Below are 18,157 nucleotides of genomic sequence, written 5' to 3'. Positions count from 1 at the left end.
TAGGCCTGAACTTGGGGAACTTGACTGAGCCAAATAGCTCAGTGTTTGTATGGGATGCCATTTATGTAGCCAAAATAATAAATCAGGCCTTCTGGTGTGTGCTTCAGACCCACAAATGTCTCCTTGAGGCAATAAAAAAAAAGCTGTTGAAAATACATATACTCATTGTTAGCACTGAGATCCAGGGTCTATCAACAGTAAGGGATGGTGCCCCTGAAAACTTATAGTCTTAACAGACAAAATAGATTTATTATCCCCATTTTACAACTGGAGAATTGAGGCACAGTGAGAGTAAGTGACTTGCCCAGGGCACACAGGAATCCATGGTAGAGCTGGAGACCCAGATCTCAGGAGCCCCAGTCCACTGCCTTCATCACAAGACCTTCTCCCCACAACTACAATAAAATCCTAGAACCTTCCCACACCTCTAATGTGCCCGTTTTGCATCGCTGGCCAGTGCAGATTTGGTCCTAGCTGCCACATATTGTGAGTCTGTTTTTGCAATACTTTTCTTTCTTCTCAAGTCGCACATTGTTTCCCTTCCTTGCCTCTTAGCAGGAATCATCTACCCATTTCCAAGAGCTTCTTTGCAAAGCAGAAAGTGTCTTTCATAGTCAGTTTTTCTCTCCCACATGAGCTGCTAATTCTTTCCTCCTCAGCTTTCCTGTGGGCCCTTTGCAGCCTGGCTTTTATTTCCAGTTTGTACCCATGGATTCTGTGTAGGGGAAGAATGACTGTGTTTTGCACATTTGGCTGTAGTAAGATATCGGTGCACTGGATTTTTGAAGGGTTCTGTACTAATCCAGCTTGTTGTGGGTTTTTTTCCCTCCGTTTTGTCCAGTAGGCAGTATGTTATCTTTGTCAAGGTTAGTGGAGCCTCTTGGGCACCGCTTATCTTTGAATAGGGTTGTTTACGTCATGGCTGTGGATGTGCTAATGATTAGGGCCGTACCAAATTCATGGTTCATTTTGGTCAATTCCACCGTCATAGGATTTTAAAAATCATACATTTCATGATTTCAGCTATTTAAATCTGAAATGTCAGTGTTGTAATTGTAGGGATTCTGACCCAAAAGGGAGTTATAGGGGGTCACAAGGTTATTGTAGGTGAGGTTGTGGTATTGCCACCCTTACTTCTGCACTGCTGCTGGCGGGGTGCTGCCTTCCGAGCTGGGTACCTGGCCAACAGCCACTGCTCTCTGGCCACCTAACTCAGAAGGCAGCGCAGAAGTAAGGGTGGCAATACTGTGATCCCCCCTAAAATAACCTTGTGACACCCCCCCACACACAACTCCCTTTTGAGTAAGGACCCCCAATTTGAGAAACGCTGGTCTCCCCCGTGAAATCTGTATAGTATAGGGTAAAAGCACACAAAAGACCAGATTTCATGGGGGGAGACCAGATTTCATAGTCTGTGATGCGTTTTTCATGGCTGTGAATTTTAGGGTCCTACTAATGATGTTGAGATCAGAGTGTGTCTTTAGCACGGCTCTGTCCCGGGTTCCGCAGTGCTATGATGGATGGAATGCACCACCACTCTCTCTCTTTTGCATGTGTGTCTGTGGGTGCTGCAGACTCAGTGATCAGAGTACGCAGGACCTCCAAACCGCAGGGTCGTCCAGCAGTGGTCAGGGCATCCCAGCAGTCATGATGTGGTGTCCTGAAGAGAGTTCAGGACAGTGGTCTCCAAATGGGCATGACTGTCCTGTGAAAAGTGCCTGGCCCAGCAGAGCCACCTTAGCCTCTAATGGAGGGCTCGAGGCCTGTTAAAGGGGTGTGCTGCATGGGTGAAAACAGGCTACCCACAACACATGTTTCCAGCCTCTTTGAAGAAGTGACCAAACCCGTGAGGCTTAAGGCTTTGTCATTCCCTGGGGATTTGCCCTGATTACCAGTAGTGACAAGCTGCTGTGTAGTGAAAACCCCTAGTGCAGATAGCCAGAGCTACTATTTGCACTGGTATAAACTCATCCCTGGGTGCATGGCACCAATGTAGAACCACTAATAGTGGCTAACTCTGCCTGTGCTAAGCCGTACTGCAGGGTGGCATTGGAGCAAATCCCCAGGCCTGAGAGTTCACGATGGGCCTCCCCTTGTAATACATTACTGTGAATCCCAGGTAAAGAGATGATCCAGTCCGTGTCATCCGCTGAAACCAAACCCTCCACCCCAGCGCCAGCCTTTCAGTGCTCTGTGTTAATTGTTTCTGTCGTACAGAGTGTACGGGGCCAGCAAAACCTTGGCAACTCAGCATGCCTGAGTCTCTGCACTCTGGAAAAGAGGAACATTATGTCCAGAAATAAACATATGCTTTATTATTAAAGGCATTTGTATGGTTCCTGGAGGGTGTTGCTATTAATAGGGTGTTGCTGGAGCAGTTCTAATCTGGGCTGGATGGCTATAAAGAGCAAAGCCAAGAAGTTCTGCTCCTGATCAAGCTGACAAAGAGGCCGTTGTATGATGCACCACAGCAGGGGGTCAGAGTTCAGGTTCCAGTAAGAAAGCGGGAAGGATGGATGGCCCAGTGGTTAGAGCACTAGCTGGCGACCGGGTTTCAATTTTCTGCTCTGCCACAGACTCCCTGGGTGACTTTGGGCAAATCACTCTGTGGGTTCTGTGCCTCAGTTTCCCAAGTGTTCTATCAGCATAATAGCTCTGCCCTGCCTCATGGGGTGGTGTGAGGGTAAGTAGATCCTGCAGTTATGAGAACCAGCTACTTCCAGGAGGTAGGAGAAAGTCAAATGTTCTCTAAATCTTTGGAGTCCAGATTGTCACAGGATCCCATCTCTTATATGGCAAGCATGGCTTCTTTCATGCTCGCTAGGAGCTTGTAGCCCCAAGAGCAGGCTGGAGGTCCTGGGGAATGGAACAGAATGGAGGAGAAAAAAGAGAATATGAGTCAAACCTGACAAAAGCTTGAGTTCACGGAGAGTTTTGGATGAGGCAGTTTCACCATAGGGGGTGGGTGATAAAGGCTGATGCAAAGTCCCTGGAATGTAACCAGAAGGACCCACGGGGCTCTCTTGTCTGTGTGCTTTCTTCCATACCACACTGGAGGCATGGACCTGTCTGCCTCCTCTGAGTGTGTATGTGTGTGCTGTCATCCACTAGGGGCAGGCCCAGAGACTAGGCCATGCATGGAGGGTGGGACCTGTAGACTGTGTTCCCCAGTGGTCAGATCGGAAGGAGGAGGCAAAGAGGCAATACACTAGTCAGACTCCATTCACAATCCTAGAGTAGCTGGATGTTTTTGCTAAAATGATCAGCAGCAATATAGTTAACAATGTTGACTTTGGAAGAGCCACTATTAGGTTTCAGAGTCAACACCAACATTGCGATAAATGCGGGGGAGGAGTTCACCCTTCTCAGACATGTCGCTGCAGACTCTCAGGAAGTCAACGCTGCCTTGGGTCACACTTGCTGAGCCCCCCAGAGTTCCCAGGCCACTTAATGAGGTGCCTAAATATGGATTTTAGATGCCTTATTGAAAGCAACTAAGGCAGAAAATCTTGGCCTGAGTTTTTCTCCCTGCTGCCAAAATGCAACAACTCTTGCCAGCAGCTCCATGTCTGCTCTTAGGGCGGAGCCTGCCTGTTTGCTATATGCTTGTACAGCACCTAGCACAGTGGGACCCCTGTCCTCAAAGTGCTACATTAATATAAATAATAAATTTATTGTCCTCGAATTCTATGGCCTCATCCTTTCCAGCCAATCCAAATGCCGCTTCTAAGATTCTCTCCCTTCTGAATTCTCTCTACTGGGTTCCCAGTTTCTTCTACAATCACAAGTGTCTCCTAACTTTCAAAGCTCTCCATAAATCTGCTCCTGCCTCCATCTCCCCCCACTGCGATGCTCCCAATCTCCTCTCCTGGTCGCGCCTCTTGACAAATATAATTTGAAGCTTCGTTCCTTCTTTCCTCCCGTAACTGGGATGGCCTTCCAGGTGTAGACCAGGTTCCTTCCCTCTCCTCCACATCCCACCTGTCCCAGAGACCCTATTGACAATGACAAACACATTCCTGTTCCCCATATCTATGCTCCTATAGTGCTAGGGGAAGCGGGTTATAAAGCGGTTCAGGGGTGCAGTGTAGATGGGATGGTCTCTGTGTCCCAAGTCCGGTGACAGCCTTCGGATGGCTCAGATCCCCTGGCCCCAGTACAACGTGTGGAATACAGGGTTGTAACTAACCAAGTCTGGGGGACAGACATTTTGTCCCTGTTCTTCAGGTGGTGTAAACCGGCTCTTCTGAGGTCAGTTTACACAAGGGGTAGGCAGTCTATGGCACGTGAGCTGATTTTCAGTGGCACTCACACTGCCCGGGTCCTGGCCACCAGGCCGGGGGGCTCTGCATTTTAATTTAATTTTAAATGAAGCTTCTTAAACATTTTAAAAACCTTATTTACTTTATATACAGCAATAGTTTAGTTATCTATTATAGACTTATAAAAAGAGACCTCCTAAAAAGGTTAAAATGTATGACTGGCACGCCAAACCTTAAATCAGAGTGAATAAATGAAGACTCGGCACAGCACTTCTGAAAGGTTGCCGACCCCTGGTTTACACCATCTGAGGATCTGGCCCATGGTGTCTGGAGGCTACACGCGCCTTGGGGCAAGGACTCTATGGTTGTCCTGCTAGGATGTGTCTCCTGTGCAGGGCGTTGTGCTCTCCCAGCGCTATGGTGATGATCGAAGCAGGGAGGTTATTAACCCTGGTTTCTTTCTCCCCGCCTGCTCCTGTCTCTCAGCTTGGGGATTGTTTGTGTTTAGTCTCTCCTCCTATTCTCTTTAAAGCCGGCTCTAGCTAATTGTTTGCATTTAGCGTTAAGTAAGTGAAGCCTTGGGCAGCCTCTGCGGGGAATTTCCTGCCTCCCGAGCCACAGGCAGTGCAACAACACCGCTGGGGCTGAATTAAAGGTGTTAGCAGGGATTAAGCTAATGGTGTCCTAAAACCCTTCCACTGCGGCTAGGCTTGGAGTGTAACCCTCTTTCTCCAGGTGCTTCTGTCTCTAGCGCTAGTGCTGCTTCTGCGTGGCTCCTCAGCGTAGCTGTTCCCTAGCTCCCTCTGCTCCCTGCTTTCTGTCAGGAGATGGGTGTCAGAAAGGCCATTGAATCTACTTAGTATCTCGGCTTGTGCTGCTGCTGTTCTTTCTCATTTCCCCCCCCCCCCTCCTTCCAGATGTTCTTAAGAGAATCTTATTGGGGTGCAGGGGGGATTAATGAAGAGCCACAGAGCCTTCTGCCTCTTGATCCCAGGTGTGAGTCCAGCCCAAGTCAGTGGTGAGTGACAGAAATGACCATTTGGTGGTCTGTGTCCGGTTCCTAGTGGACAAGAATCAGATTCGAAGGAAGGACAGCCACTCGCTTCCGTTCCTCTTTGGCATGATCGAGAGGATGGAGGATTAGAAATGCCGCTCTTCTTACCCAGGAGGAAAACGGATCTAGAAGATCTCCTCTGGGACGCTGGCCATATAGCAGCCCCCTTGGTTTGAGGCTGGGGGTTGTGTCTGATGAAACTTTCCAGTCATTCAAAGAAGTGGGGATTTAGTTATCTTTTTGGAACCCTGATGGAGGGTAGCAAATATTCCGTGCTTTGGCTCAAACTTATTTTGACCCCTTAGTTCTGGGAGCGACTCGGTCCAAACCTGCTCCCTATGCGTGTCAGGCTAGGCGTAGGCTGAGAAAGGCCTTCTCGAATGCAAGGGCCTCACTGGATGTTTTCCACACATGATCATACAGGAGTCACCGCTGAGGAGGAGTCTAGAGGCCAGATCCCAGGTGATGGAGCTACAATGATTTGCATTGTCATGAGACAAAGCACAGAAACCCCAGAGCAGAGGAAGGTTGGCATGGGGGAAAGGAGACCCTGGGGGAGGGGAAAATTCCATTTTGCTAAGGTGGCCTGAAAGGACTCCACCAGCCTGGGCCCCTCTCTCTGCAGCGGTTCATTACCAGGCTGCGGATCTCTGGGTTCAGGTCCTGAATAATAATAAGCGTACGTGAGAAGCTCCCTTGGAGAGGTGGATTTTGTGCGGCTCTGGTGCTTGCAGAACACTGTGGGGGCCTTCTGAGCAGACACAGCCTCCTTAGAACAGTTAGTTGTCATGACAACGTGGGGGAGTTGTTTAAAATAGCAAGTGGCCGGCATTTGGATGGTTGTGCCCCCACCACCCCCAGAACTTTCTCTCTCCCTTTCCTAGGAGTCTCTGTTGAGGGGGTTTCCCTCTCGTTGGGAATCCCCCATCCCGTCCTGCCCGCATGATTGCATTGCGCAGCCATTCCCGAGCGGTACTGGTCGGAAAACCAACTCTGTGGACCTGTCAGCATGAGCTGCCACTTGTGTGTCTCGCCAGCTCCAGGGCAGACTGGCTCCCTCTGAAAGGAGAAGGGTGGGTTCTGTGTCCCCCTAGCTGCCACCCCTATGCGGCACAGCTCTGGGAGTCAGCCTGGACCTCTTCACTTCGCCCTTATGGTCACCGGGTCTGGACATCACTTAGCACAGTACCCCTGTCCTGGTCGGAGCTTCTGAGGGTACGTCTACACTGCACTGTAAACCTGAGTCTGTGGGACACACGCTTATGGACTCAGTGTTTCCAAGCCTGGGCTTGAGTGTCCACGCTACACTGTAAAACCTGGGTTTACAGTGGCTGGACCCGGGGCTCAGAGGCATGCTGGTGAATCCATGCTGCACTACGCCAGCGTTCTAACTTGGGTCTGCGTCCATGCTGCAAAACGACAGGGTTTGGACCTGAGTCGCAGCAGGAATTGGGCTCAGACACAGGAGGCCCTGGGTCCTGAGTGTTTGTTGCCAAGTCAGACTGATTTGTGGATGCACAGTAGAGAGATTTGGGCTCAAACCTGAGTCAGAGCCAGGGTTTACAGTGCAGTGTGGAAGCACCCAGAGCGCTGTCAGAGCAATAACGTGCGAATAGCATCTGCATGCTTGGAAATGTCATGTGACAGCAGGTACAGACGGGGCTTGGCGTTTGGGACTGTGATGGGGTGTGTGCACATGTATGCAGAGAGGATGGTCGGGGTACTGCTAGTCTGGGACTTGGGAGAGCCAGGGTAAATTCCCTGCTCTGCCAAGTGCTTCTTGTGACCCTGGGCTAAAGATCTCCCATAGCTCAGGCAGTGCCCGGGGGCTTATTTTTGGTGCTGAAGATCATGGGTTCCATCCTTGCTGGTGTCTTGTTTGTATGTGGCCAGGTGTGTTAGCCTGCACCCAGCTGGGGTTAAATCCTGTCCCTGAGGGGAGAGCAGGGATCCGAAAGGCTGTGCATTGGTCACCAGGCTGGGAGTAAAGGGCCTTGGCAAGGGGCATCAATACCAAGTGGGGTGGGGGAGGGCTGGGTGTTTCTGGCACTGTGGTTTCCTCTCCTGTTCTGCAAAGATTTGGGAGCAGTTCCCTGATGCCAAGGGGATCATGGACACTCCTGGGCTTGCCAGCGAGCAGCCATTTGTTGTTCTCCCCTGGCAGAAGGGGGGGATTAGACTTTGTCCCTGGGCCCCAGCTAAGGATGGAACTGGCCTCCCTGTCCAGAGGGGAAGCCTGAGAAACTGGCCCCAGACTGGAGGAGAAGGGACACTGCTTGCTTTAAACACCCTGTTTCCCCCACCCTGACCTCTCTTCATGTTAGCAGCCCCTTATTGCCTGGGGGGCTGGCAGGAGCCCTTGCTGCTGTGAGTCTTGGGTTTTGTGACCTGGTCCTTTCCCTCTCTAGCCTGGAAGGGACTCTTGGTGTTGCCTCTTCCAGAAGGGAGAGAGCCCAGCTGTGTGGGGTGGGGGGAGAAACCCAGCACTGGAGAGGCTGCTATGGGGAGAGTATGGTGGAATGGGGGAAGGGAGCATGTGTAAAATCTGCTGTCCTGACTAATTGGCCACTTGCGCTTGAATCTCTGGGGCTGCCTAGTAAAGCTGAAGACGCCTACGAATACTCAGCATTTTTACAGGGCTTATCAAACACCAACACCTTAATCCTCACAGCGCCCCTGGAAAGGAGACAAGTAACTTACCCCCTGGTATGGGTGGGGAAACCGAGGCATGGAGAGGTCAAGTGACTTGGCCAAGGTCCTGGGGAGCCCATGGCAGAGCTGGGGTAAAGACCATTACTGGCCTGACTGTACAACTCCATGTTCTGATTCGCTGCCTTGATGCTGTCGCAACTGTGCACCAGCTCCCATGGGTGAGGAGCTGAGACCTAATCACCACCACACACACACGGTTTCCCTGTGCCCCAGGGACCACAGCACACACCATATCCCTACGTCCAAAGGGACAAGGTAGTGGACAAAGATTAGGGCAGGCTGCAAAGTGAAAGGGGTAGAGGGTTAGCTTTTGGGAGGGAGCTGAAGGTGGAGATAATTTTTAAGTGTCTCCTTCCTCTTAATGGGCCAGGTCCTTCATCCACAGAAGTTGGTGGCTCTTTGCACCACCTTTGACTCCATGTTAGATCAGGAGCTGCTCAGTAATCCCAGGTTAGTGTTTAGAATAGAACACGAGTGGCTGTCTGGCGAGCGGAGTATCTAAAGTAATGTTTAAAAATGAATACGAGGAATAAGAGCATAACACAAGAACGGGCACGCTGGGTCAGACCAACAGTCCTTCTAGCCCAGAATCCTTCCTTCCGACAGTGGCCAATGCCAGGTGCCCCAGAGGGAATGAACGGGGCAGGCAATCATTGAGTGATCCATCCCCTGTTGTCCACTCCTAGCGTCTGGCAGCTAGAGGCTTAGGACGCGCAGGGCATGGGGTTTGTCCCTGACCAGCTTGGCTAGTAGCCATTGATGGACCTGTCCTCCATGAACTTATCTAGCTCTTTTTTTAACCCAGTTACAGTTTTGGCCTTCACAACATCCCACAGGTTGACTGTGCATTTTGTGAAGAAATACTTCCTTTTGTTTGTTTTAAACCTGCTGCCGATTAATTTCTTTGAGTGACCCCTGGTTCTTATGTGAAGGGATAAATAACACTTCCTTATTCACTTTCTCTCCACCAGTCCTGATCTTATAGACCTCTCTCATATCCCCCGCCTTGGTCGCCTCTTTTCCAAGCTGAACAGTTCCAGTTTTTTTAAACTCTCCTCATATGGAAGCTGTTTTATACCCCTAATCATTTTTGTTTCCCTTCTCTGGACTTTTCCCACTTCTAATATAGATGTAGTTTTGAGATGGGGCCACCAGAACTGCATGCAGTATTCAAGGTGTAGGTGTACTGTGGATTTATATAGTGGCATTATGATATTTTCTGTTTTATTATCTTTCTGTACCTTATTATTACCTTTCCTAATGGTTCCTAACATTCTGTTCGCTTTTTCAACTGCTGCTGCACATTGAGCAGATGTTTTCAAAGAACTATCCACAATGACTCAAAGATCTCTTTCTTGAGTGGTGACAGCTAATTTAGACCCATCATTTTGTATGTATATTTGAGATTATGTTTTCCAGTGTGAATAGGTTCAAACTTTTAGAGATGAGGCATTTCTAGCCTTCCCACTGCTATTTCACTTATGCTCTTAGTAGGAACTATTTGTCAGAGTGGAAGCATTGCATCATCGCACCAAAAGAGTGTGTTTTTGTTTTTGTGGATTTTTTTTTTATTCAAGTGCAGCTCTGCTCTGAAAAGTAACTCTGCAAAGATGCTGCTACAGCCCTCAGGTGACTGGATGTCCCGGTATTATCGGGACCATTCTGATATTAGGGGCTTTGTATTATATAAGCAACTATATTCCCCCCGCTTCTCCTCAAAAAAAAAAAAAGTGTCCCCATTTTTCACACTTGCGGTCTGGTCACCCTATGTGGCACTCAGTGTTTATTGTGTGTCAGCGACTGCCACACAATAAGACAGTTTTATTCCCAAACAAAAAGTTCTCCCAACTCCCCTGGGGTCTGTCTGAGTGTCAAGCTGGGTTCTTTACTTCTCCTGCACCATCACCTACCATAAACCTACCAGGTTAAATTATGCTCTTGTGCTTTGCCTAGGCTAGGATAAAAAGTGTTGTGTTCGAACGCATAAGCAATCAGATTTGAAGAATCTAGACATGGAACTCTGACTTAACATCTTCTCTGTGCTAGGCATGTGCTAGTTAGATGTGTTAAGTAACATCACCCCTAGTCTAGACAAAGCCTCAGTGACTCCCAGTGTCTTCAAATGAAGCCCTCAGTGATCTCTGTGCCTTCCATGTGTTTGAACAGATGTAACTGATTGGAACTTAGTGAGCAATTCTGTTGCTGCACCAGAAGGAACAGAAGCCAGCTCACTCCCGGAGCTGGGCTGGCTCTGCAGGGTTAATGGAGAAAAGAAAGCAGTAAAAACTTACCTGGGTCACTCAAGACTGACGGATTCAAGTGGGAAGCAAGATCTGGGGAGTGAGAAGGGGCTATTTTTATATACTCTTCGGAGCGGAACTGCACTTCAGAGTTAATGATCCCTGCTCTGATAGCAATGAGCCATGCCAGGGTGTGCGTTAATAGGCTGTTGGCCTTTGGCCTCTGGGCTGGCTACACACCCGAGGTGTGCAGCAATAAATAACAGAGAGAGCAAGAGATTGAGGTGAGGGAGGAGGAGGGATGTTTTGAATCTGTTCGAAGCCTCTCTGCGGCAAAAAGGCAGCACCAGAAGGCAGGTGCTGCTAAGAAGATTCCTGCACCAGTGGTGGTGATGCTGTGGAGGATCACAGAGGAGGCTGGTGCTGAATGAATGGATGGGGTATTAGGGGTGAGGCTGGGGGCTAGGATTTCAAGAAGCACAGCACAGGAGGGGCAGCCTGACAGATAGGGGGCAGTGGTGGCTTTGTGCCGCCAAGATCCTGGGCTGCTGTGGGGCTGGGAGGGTGCACATCAGAGCATCTCTTGGCTGCCTTTGGGTTGTTGTGCAGCTCAAGGTAGCTGGAGCAGAACATCGTGCCTCTTCCGCCTCCCACTCCAATATACCCAGGCTGTGAGGTGGGCAGCACAGAGCCCAGCACAACAGTCCCTGCACTGGGGGAATTCCACTGCTCTGCCCCCATATGGCTCCTGCATGCTGCCAGGAGCTCCATAAGGGGTCAGTATCTGGACCTTGCTTCATGAGGTTGTCCAAAGAAAGTCCACAGAGGGCCTTAAAAACAAGAGAGGTCTAGAGCCAGCTCCTGAAGGAAACAGGGACCCAGTGGATTTGTTTGAGGGTGGGAAAGGAAATCTGCAAAGGAACTGCTGTAGAGAGTTGGGCATGACTTCTGCTCTCCCTCCTCCCCCCGATCCAGCATGACGGCTGCATTTTGCAAGTGTGGGTGGATTTCTCTATGAAGCAGCAAAGTGCTGGAGCCTTCACCTCTTCCCAAGGGTCTGACCTGCTGGAGAAGGCTGGGCTTTCACGACACTGTTTTCCATGCAGAGGCAAAGCTCAGTGCATTTCAGAAGGGGGCCTGGCACATCACTGAATAACACTAGAAGATGCTGTGAAACTAGCGAGGATGAATGAGGATGGTTAGCCAGTCCCCGTGGCTCAAGGCGTCATCTGATTGACAGTGAGGGTCATGTAGGAATTCCCCCTTATCCTCTGGGGCAGTGTTGCAGTAAGGGGCGGTCTGACATTATCCGCTGATGGGGACAGGCAACTGGACTAGATGGACCATTGTTGTATTCACTGTGCTAATTCCTATGGCTCGACAGTAATTGCAAGGAATGTGCTAGGCAGCAGTGGGGGTCCCTGCTGAGGGAATAATGTGCAAGGAGTGGGCCAGAGGGGGTGGGAGATCAGGGTTTCCTGAGAATCATGGTTTCCTTTCCCAGTGCTTAAAGGAAAAGCCAGGGACAGGTTCCATCGCTTCAAAAGGAGCTTCCCCATCTCTGGTCCTTGAAATGACTCATCCTTCTTGTCTGTGTCCCTTCCGTGTGCCCCAGCCCAGGAGTGATATGGAATGCAATGGTGGTGCAGGCTGTAAACAGGGGTGGAACCATCCGTCTTCTGAGCAGCGGTTGGGGTGGGTGACAGAAATTGTACCAGAGTTTGCATTATTCAACTGTGCCAGTGCACAGTCCAGTAATGCAGCTCCCTGCTAGTCCAGCCCTGGGCTCCTCACAGACAGCTCTGCCAATGGCCCTCAATCCTGACCTCAGCTATTCCAGTTCTGTGCTTGCCACCCGTAGCTTTGCTGGTGCCCCTCAATCCCAACCTGCAGCCTCTCTGCTATTTGAGCTCTGGGCTCCACACGTGTCGCTCTGCCAGTGCCCCTCAATGATGACCTGCTGCCTCACTGCTGTTCCACTCCTGGGTCTCTCCTGAGCGGACATGCCAATGGTACTGAACTGAGCATTGTTTTTAATGTGGCGACGTGTCCACTAAGGATTTGTGCGGTTCATGTTGACCTGTGACCTTGCTGAGGTGTCAGCATTTGTGCCTATCCATCTCTTCCACAGACCGAGGATTCCTGCAACCCCAGTGAGATGCCTCCCAATCACTGTAGGGCTAATGACAGGTCAGCCTGTTGTATTCAACAGCCGTCCTCACCTTTCCCAGGCATGGGGCTCCCATAGACTCGTCTGTCATCTAGAATGCTTAACCAAGGATGCCCTTGGAGTTGAAGCACAGGGCTGGAACTTGGGAGATCTAAGCTTAAATCCCACAAGTCACTTCCTCTCTCTGCATGTGCTTCCCCATCTGTAACACAGGGATGATTCCACTTCCCCCAGCCCATGGAGGGGCTGAGGGATTACGTCCTTAGCGTTTGGATGGGGCTGTGAGATCCTGTGAAGGGACGTGCTTGAGGAGTGGATAGGATTGTTATTGATCACCGGGATCGAGGAAAGCCGGCCAGCTGTGGGGTTGTAGGACCCTTACCAGTGGTTTTTGCTTTTTGAGAACTTAAAAGTTCTCAAACTGGAAACAATTGCAAATAAACTGTATGTTCTCTGTTGGCTTGAGCAGTTCTATAGAAGTGAGTATAATCTGAAGTTGTGTCTGGAGTTGTTTGTATCTGGACCTAGTGTAAATGGGTGCAACGCCTTTCCGTGGAGTTGTGTCAGCGTAGACTTGCTCCCCGCCCCAGCCTCTGTGTTCAGCATAGCAAAGTGTGTAGCTTGGGGCAGAACTGCTCAAGAAGTTCCTTTCCCCTGGGGCCTTCCCAGGAGATTACAGACCTGATGACTTTTTCCAAAACAGCTAAGCAAGTTTTAATGAAGAGAAGTTAGAATGCGTCTCCCTAGGGGTGACCGAAAGGGCCGTAAGGCCAGCACAGAAAACAGAGAGTGCGCCGGCTTGGCATGTTACAGAAGTGGCTTTCTCATGTCTCTGCTCGTTAATGGGCTGCTGCCTGGGAACAAGTAATGGCCAAGGTGACTAGTGGTTGAGACACATTATAGTAGCGGTCTGACTTTTTCCAAAGGGCTCAGCACTTCTGAAAATCAGACCCCTTGAAGGTGCCTTGAGTCTGGCACCCAAAATCTCTGCTCCCTGTCTGAGAGAGAGGCCAATATATGTAGATGGTAACTCGGCTCCCTGGCTGAGTGAATAACCACATCCTGGCCCAAATGCAGTGAGGCTGAAGCCCGTTACAGGGAACGGGAATGCAGAGCGTGTGTGTGTGCGTGAGACATGCCCTGCTCCCAGTGCCAGGCTAGGGAGTGTAGGGGTTGAGGAGGCTGGAGAGGAAGGGCCGGACCTTTGATGGTAGAGAAGGAAACAGCAGGATTGGTACATGATGTGAGGGGCGGATGAGAGAAGTAGATGACTGGCAGATGTTAAGACCAGAAGGGACCAGTGTGATCTCCTGAGTAACGCAGTCCAGCCATTTGAGGCCCTGCACAGTGGGGAGGAGCAACTTGGAAAGGGCATCAGAGCAAACCTGCATTTGTACAGCACCTTGCGCAATGGGGTCCTGGTTTGTGGCTGGAGCTGTTAGGCGCTACAAGAATACAGATAATAGTACTCGTACAAAAAGTAAGAACATAAGAGCGGCCATACTGGATCAGACCAATGGTCCATCTAGCCCAGTGTCCTGTCTTCTGACAGTGGCCAGTGCCAGGTGCTTCAGAGGGAATGAACAGGACAGGACAGTTATCTAGTGATCCATCCTCTGTTGTCCAGTCCCAGCTTCTGGCAGTCAGATGTTTAGGGACACCCAGAGCATGAAGTTGCATCCCTGACCATCTTGGCTAATAGCCATTGATGGACATATGCTCCATGAAGTACCATGTCTGCCCAGAATAGAGGTTTTGCAGATTTGCTTTCAATGGCCCTCACTCCAGCCTAGACGACTCGGCTTGTCTACCTTGAGCAGATGCAGATGGGCTGCTGAGATTTGAACTGGTGGTTCCAAGGACCCTAGGAATTTCAAACCTGATGCTTAAAAGGGTAAGCCATCCCCTTCAGCTTACACAGCAGCAACAGGCCTTGCTTACGTTACTCCTAAATCATCATCATCTCAGGTTTTGTTTATACAGCACTGTGAATGTGCGTGACACTTTAGAGGAAGAAAAGACACCATCCCTCCCAGAGTGAAGGCAACTAATCTAAACGAGCACATGGTATGACGAGGGGAGGGCAAGGGTGAACATAATAAAAAGATCATGTCACTGCCGCTAGTGTTATTGATCATTTATTTAACATCTATGTATAGCAGCACAGCGGAGCACGTCCGTGCTGTCACTTTGAAACCCTGCTAAAGAAGTTGCCATGGTTTCAGATTGACAGTGTGGTGTGCTTGTCCAACAGGCTCTAAAAATATGAAGTCTCACTGGAACCTTGCTGAGCGGGGAGGGGAAATCACATCCAGGAGCATGGATGGGCTCCGCTGTTCTTACCAGAGGTTTGACTAACACTGCCACTGCATAGTACTGGAGCAAGCCTGTGGAATGCTGACCCTTTGCCCCTCTCCACATGGTATAGGATCCTAATGAACTGCTTAGTGTATGTGTCTTACTTCCTTCTACCAGATGGAGCCAGAGCAGTTCAACTGTGTGTCATAGGCCCTCTACTGTTAGTGGTTACAAGGAGGTTCTCCCTTAATTCCGGGTGCAGTGCAGGAGGAGCTGAGAGCTTGTTGCGCTGTGACCATGAAGTTGTGAGTGATCATACTGTGCAGCATAGAGAGAGCCAGGAAGTCCTGGGGCATTCTGGATTTATTACAGAACTGATCTATGGAATGTTCAAGGACATTGAAAGGTGGCAAATTCAAAACTGATAAACAGAAATACTTTCCTACATAATGTGGATTTCCACTGTGGCACTTGTGGCCACATGAAGTTGTTGAAGCCATGAACAAGATGCAAAGAGGGCAACAAGAATATCCAGAGTTATAATGGTAAAGACCAAGAAATAAGAATTTAAGGAGGGATTATAAAGCCTCATGGGTCAGGACTATTGTGGGTTAGGATGAGATGTTATGGGGGGTTTCTTACACCTTCCTCTTAAGCAGCTGGTGCAGGCCACTGTGGGAGACAGGACACTGAGCTAGATGGACCTTGGGTCTGATCCAGTCTGACAATTCCTATGTTCCTATAGGCCCCTGTTCAGGCTAATTCAGGGTGGTGGGGGTGGTGATTCCTTTCTCTGAAACATTTGCAGCAGCCCGCTGTGGGAGGCATGATTTTGGGATACACGGACCATGGGACTGGCCATCTGGCAGTTCTGGCGGTGGTGAGTGTGGACAGCAATGTCCCTGTCTTCTCCTGCAAGCTCCCTCTTGTCTTTCCCTTCGGCGCTGATGTCACCCCTTCTCTCTCTCTCTCTGAAGATCCTGTCCAATGTCGCCATCTACCTGTGCACCATCACTGTGGGCATCATGTCCTACTACATGGCAGATCGCAAGCACCGCAAGGCCTTCCTGGAAGCACGGCAGTCTCTCGAGGTCAAACTCAACCTGGAGGAACAAAGCCAGCAGCAGGTAAGAGCAGATCCCCGATTTGCTGCCAGATGCTTGTGTCTTCCTGCCAGAGAGCATGTCGCTGGCCTGTCATCTCGCGCGGCAGGGAGGGAGATGTGGGAAGCTTATTGAGGATGGAGGAAAGCTGTTCCACTCTGGGGCTGACTCTGTCAGCTCCCCAGGTCCCGTCCCCCTCCTCTGCTGTCGCCAGTGGAAAGTGATCGCAGAGAGACCTCGTGCAAAATGATGGATCCTGACGCCAGTCCAGGGCTGTGTCTTTAGCATGGTGACCCTCTGCTTTCGGCACTGCAGGTCAGCTCCAAGGTGCATCAGCCGAGTTGTGTGTGGGGAAACTCGGACTGAGAGCGTGAGCTCTTTGGTGCAGGGACCGTCCTCGGGTTGTGTGTGTGGACAGCGCCTAGCGCGCTGAGGCTACTGTGCAGGACTGGGGCTCCGGGTGCTACTGCGATACGAATAGTAAATAACAATGAGAAGAGAGGACTGAGGGGCACTGGCCGAGCTAGGATGGGGGAGGGCCGGGACTGGATTAGTAGCAGGGGGCTGCAGGTGAGGATCAAGGTGCGTTTGAGGAATAGTGCGCGAGGCCCAGTGCAGAAGCCAAAAGATGAGGAATTTGACCTCCTAAAGAACGGCTGCGCTGGGTAGAGGAAGTCGGTCCCCCCCCCGCCCAGTCCCCGGGCTAATGCGACTGTTTTGTGGGGGTGGCTAATGGGAGCTGTGATAATGGAACGAGATCTAGGTCACTCTCCTGGCTTTGTTCTCCACCTTCCTGTCCCTACTGCAGTGCCCATGACTTTAATGTGGCTGAGCTAGTCTCTGCCTGTGTGTCTCTGTGACCTGGCTTTCTGCTGTGTGCGACCGGTGAAAAGCCCCCCAGCTTCTTATGCAGCCTCCTTCTCTAAAGGGCAACGCATCGGCTGTTTGCGTTCTAGTCCAAGGGCCGAATTCATGCAGCGAGAGCAGAGGGCAGGCAGTCAGGAGAACCTGGAGTATGTTAGGGAGACAGTGTTGCCTAGTGGGTAGAGCGCTGCACTGTGACTCGGAGACCTGAGGTCTGTTCCCAGTTCTGCCACTGAACTGTTGGGTGTCCTTGAGCAAGTCACTGCGCCCCTTTGTGCCTCAGTTTCCCCATCTCTAAAATGGGGATAATGATCCTGACATTCTTTGTAAAGCGCTTTGAGACCTACTGATGAAAAGTGCTATCAAAGAGCGAGATGGTGTGTATGTATTTATTTATTTATGGTTATTTTTTAGGCCTTTTGCCCACTGGGATTGGTAGTTGCAGCAGTGCAAAGCTCCAGGGTAGACATGATTTGCACCAGAGTGAATCCTGTCTGCTTTAGGGGTTTGTGCCAGTAGCTAGAATCCCAGTGTAGCCATGGCCTCATTTTGGCTGGGCCGATCATTCCATTCTGCACGACCTCTGATGAGTCACTGGGTCCCTTTCTGCCTCTCCTCCACCCAGCTGGAAGATTGGATATAAACTGAGAGCAGAAAATCTCATCTCCCTGAGAACCAGATGCTGCGATAAGTGCACTCCGCTTTCCTGGGTAATTATTAATCATACACCCGAGCCATGTGATATAAACCACATGGACCTGACGTTATAAGGGTGGCTGGGAACAGCTCTGGGAAGACACAGCTGCCTGCTTGTTCCTTCACATTGCAAAACCTTTAGCCATGCAGACGGCAAATGTCAGGCGGGCATGTTTCCCAGGCCGCACGCTGAATGGGTGCACTGTCCTGTTCCCATTTCAAAGGCTCCGGCTTGCCGTTCCCAGAGGAAACAGTGGTTTGGGGAATGGGATTCAGGATGGAGCAGGAGATGCAAACTGGGGTTAAGGAGGCTCTAGATTTCCAACAGAGGCCAGCATTCAGACCAAAAGCCAACCTCAAACTACTGGGGATAGGAAGAAATTTTACCTGGGGGCAGGGATTCTAGCCTCTTCCTCTGCAGCAGCTCATGCTGGCCACTGATGGAGACAGGACACTGGACTAGATGAGGGCTTAAAGACGGGAGGGTTGCAAGAGGTCGCGGGTCCAGGGGAAAGAACATAATTAAATATGGAGCTGGGTCACAGAGGGGTGCACTTCGAGCACAGCTCTCGGGTTATGATAGACCCCTCCTGCCCACACACTTTTTTCAGACCACTTTAAGCACTGACTGGATGGATCCTGGGTCTGATCCAGTCTAGCTGTTCCTGTGCTCAAACCCTGATACTCTCCCACTTGACACTGAGCTCGGTGGGTCCTTTCAGAGTCCCCATTGCTTATAATCCTGCACATCACAGAGC

At 50.4% G+C, this 18,157-nt stretch overlaps 1 protein-coding gene across 7 annotated transcripts in view; it reads left to right on the top strand.

Moving 5' to 3' along the window:
- The window catches only part of ADCY3 (adenylate cyclase 3), an 89,109-nt gene that overhangs the window by 5,790 nt on the left and 65,162 nt on the right, over positions 1-18,157 (top strand). For 2 of the 7 annotated variants that reach the window (XM_039531446.1, XM_039531445.1), the window contains exon 2: positions 15,714-15,863. In XM_039531446.1, the coding sequence (XP_039387380.1) occupies positions 15,714-15,863 (150 nt within the window). Of the gene's footprint in view, positions 1-6,196; positions 6,532-15,590; positions 15,617-15,713; positions 15,864-17,328; positions 17,414-18,157 lie in introns of those variants that run through there. The other 5 variants (XM_039531449.1, XM_039531450.1, XM_039531447.1 and 2 more) reach the window with 5 other exon arrangements.

This window comes from Mauremys reevesii, linkage group 3 (genome assembly GCF_016161935.1).
Source record: "Mauremys reevesii isolate NIE-2019 linkage group 3, ASM1616193v1, whole genome shotgun sequence".
NCBI classification, from domain to species: domain Eukaryota; kingdom Metazoa; phylum Chordata; order Testudines; family Geoemydidae; genus Mauremys; species Mauremys reevesii.
This window is presented reverse-complemented; position numbering and strand designations above follow the sequence as displayed.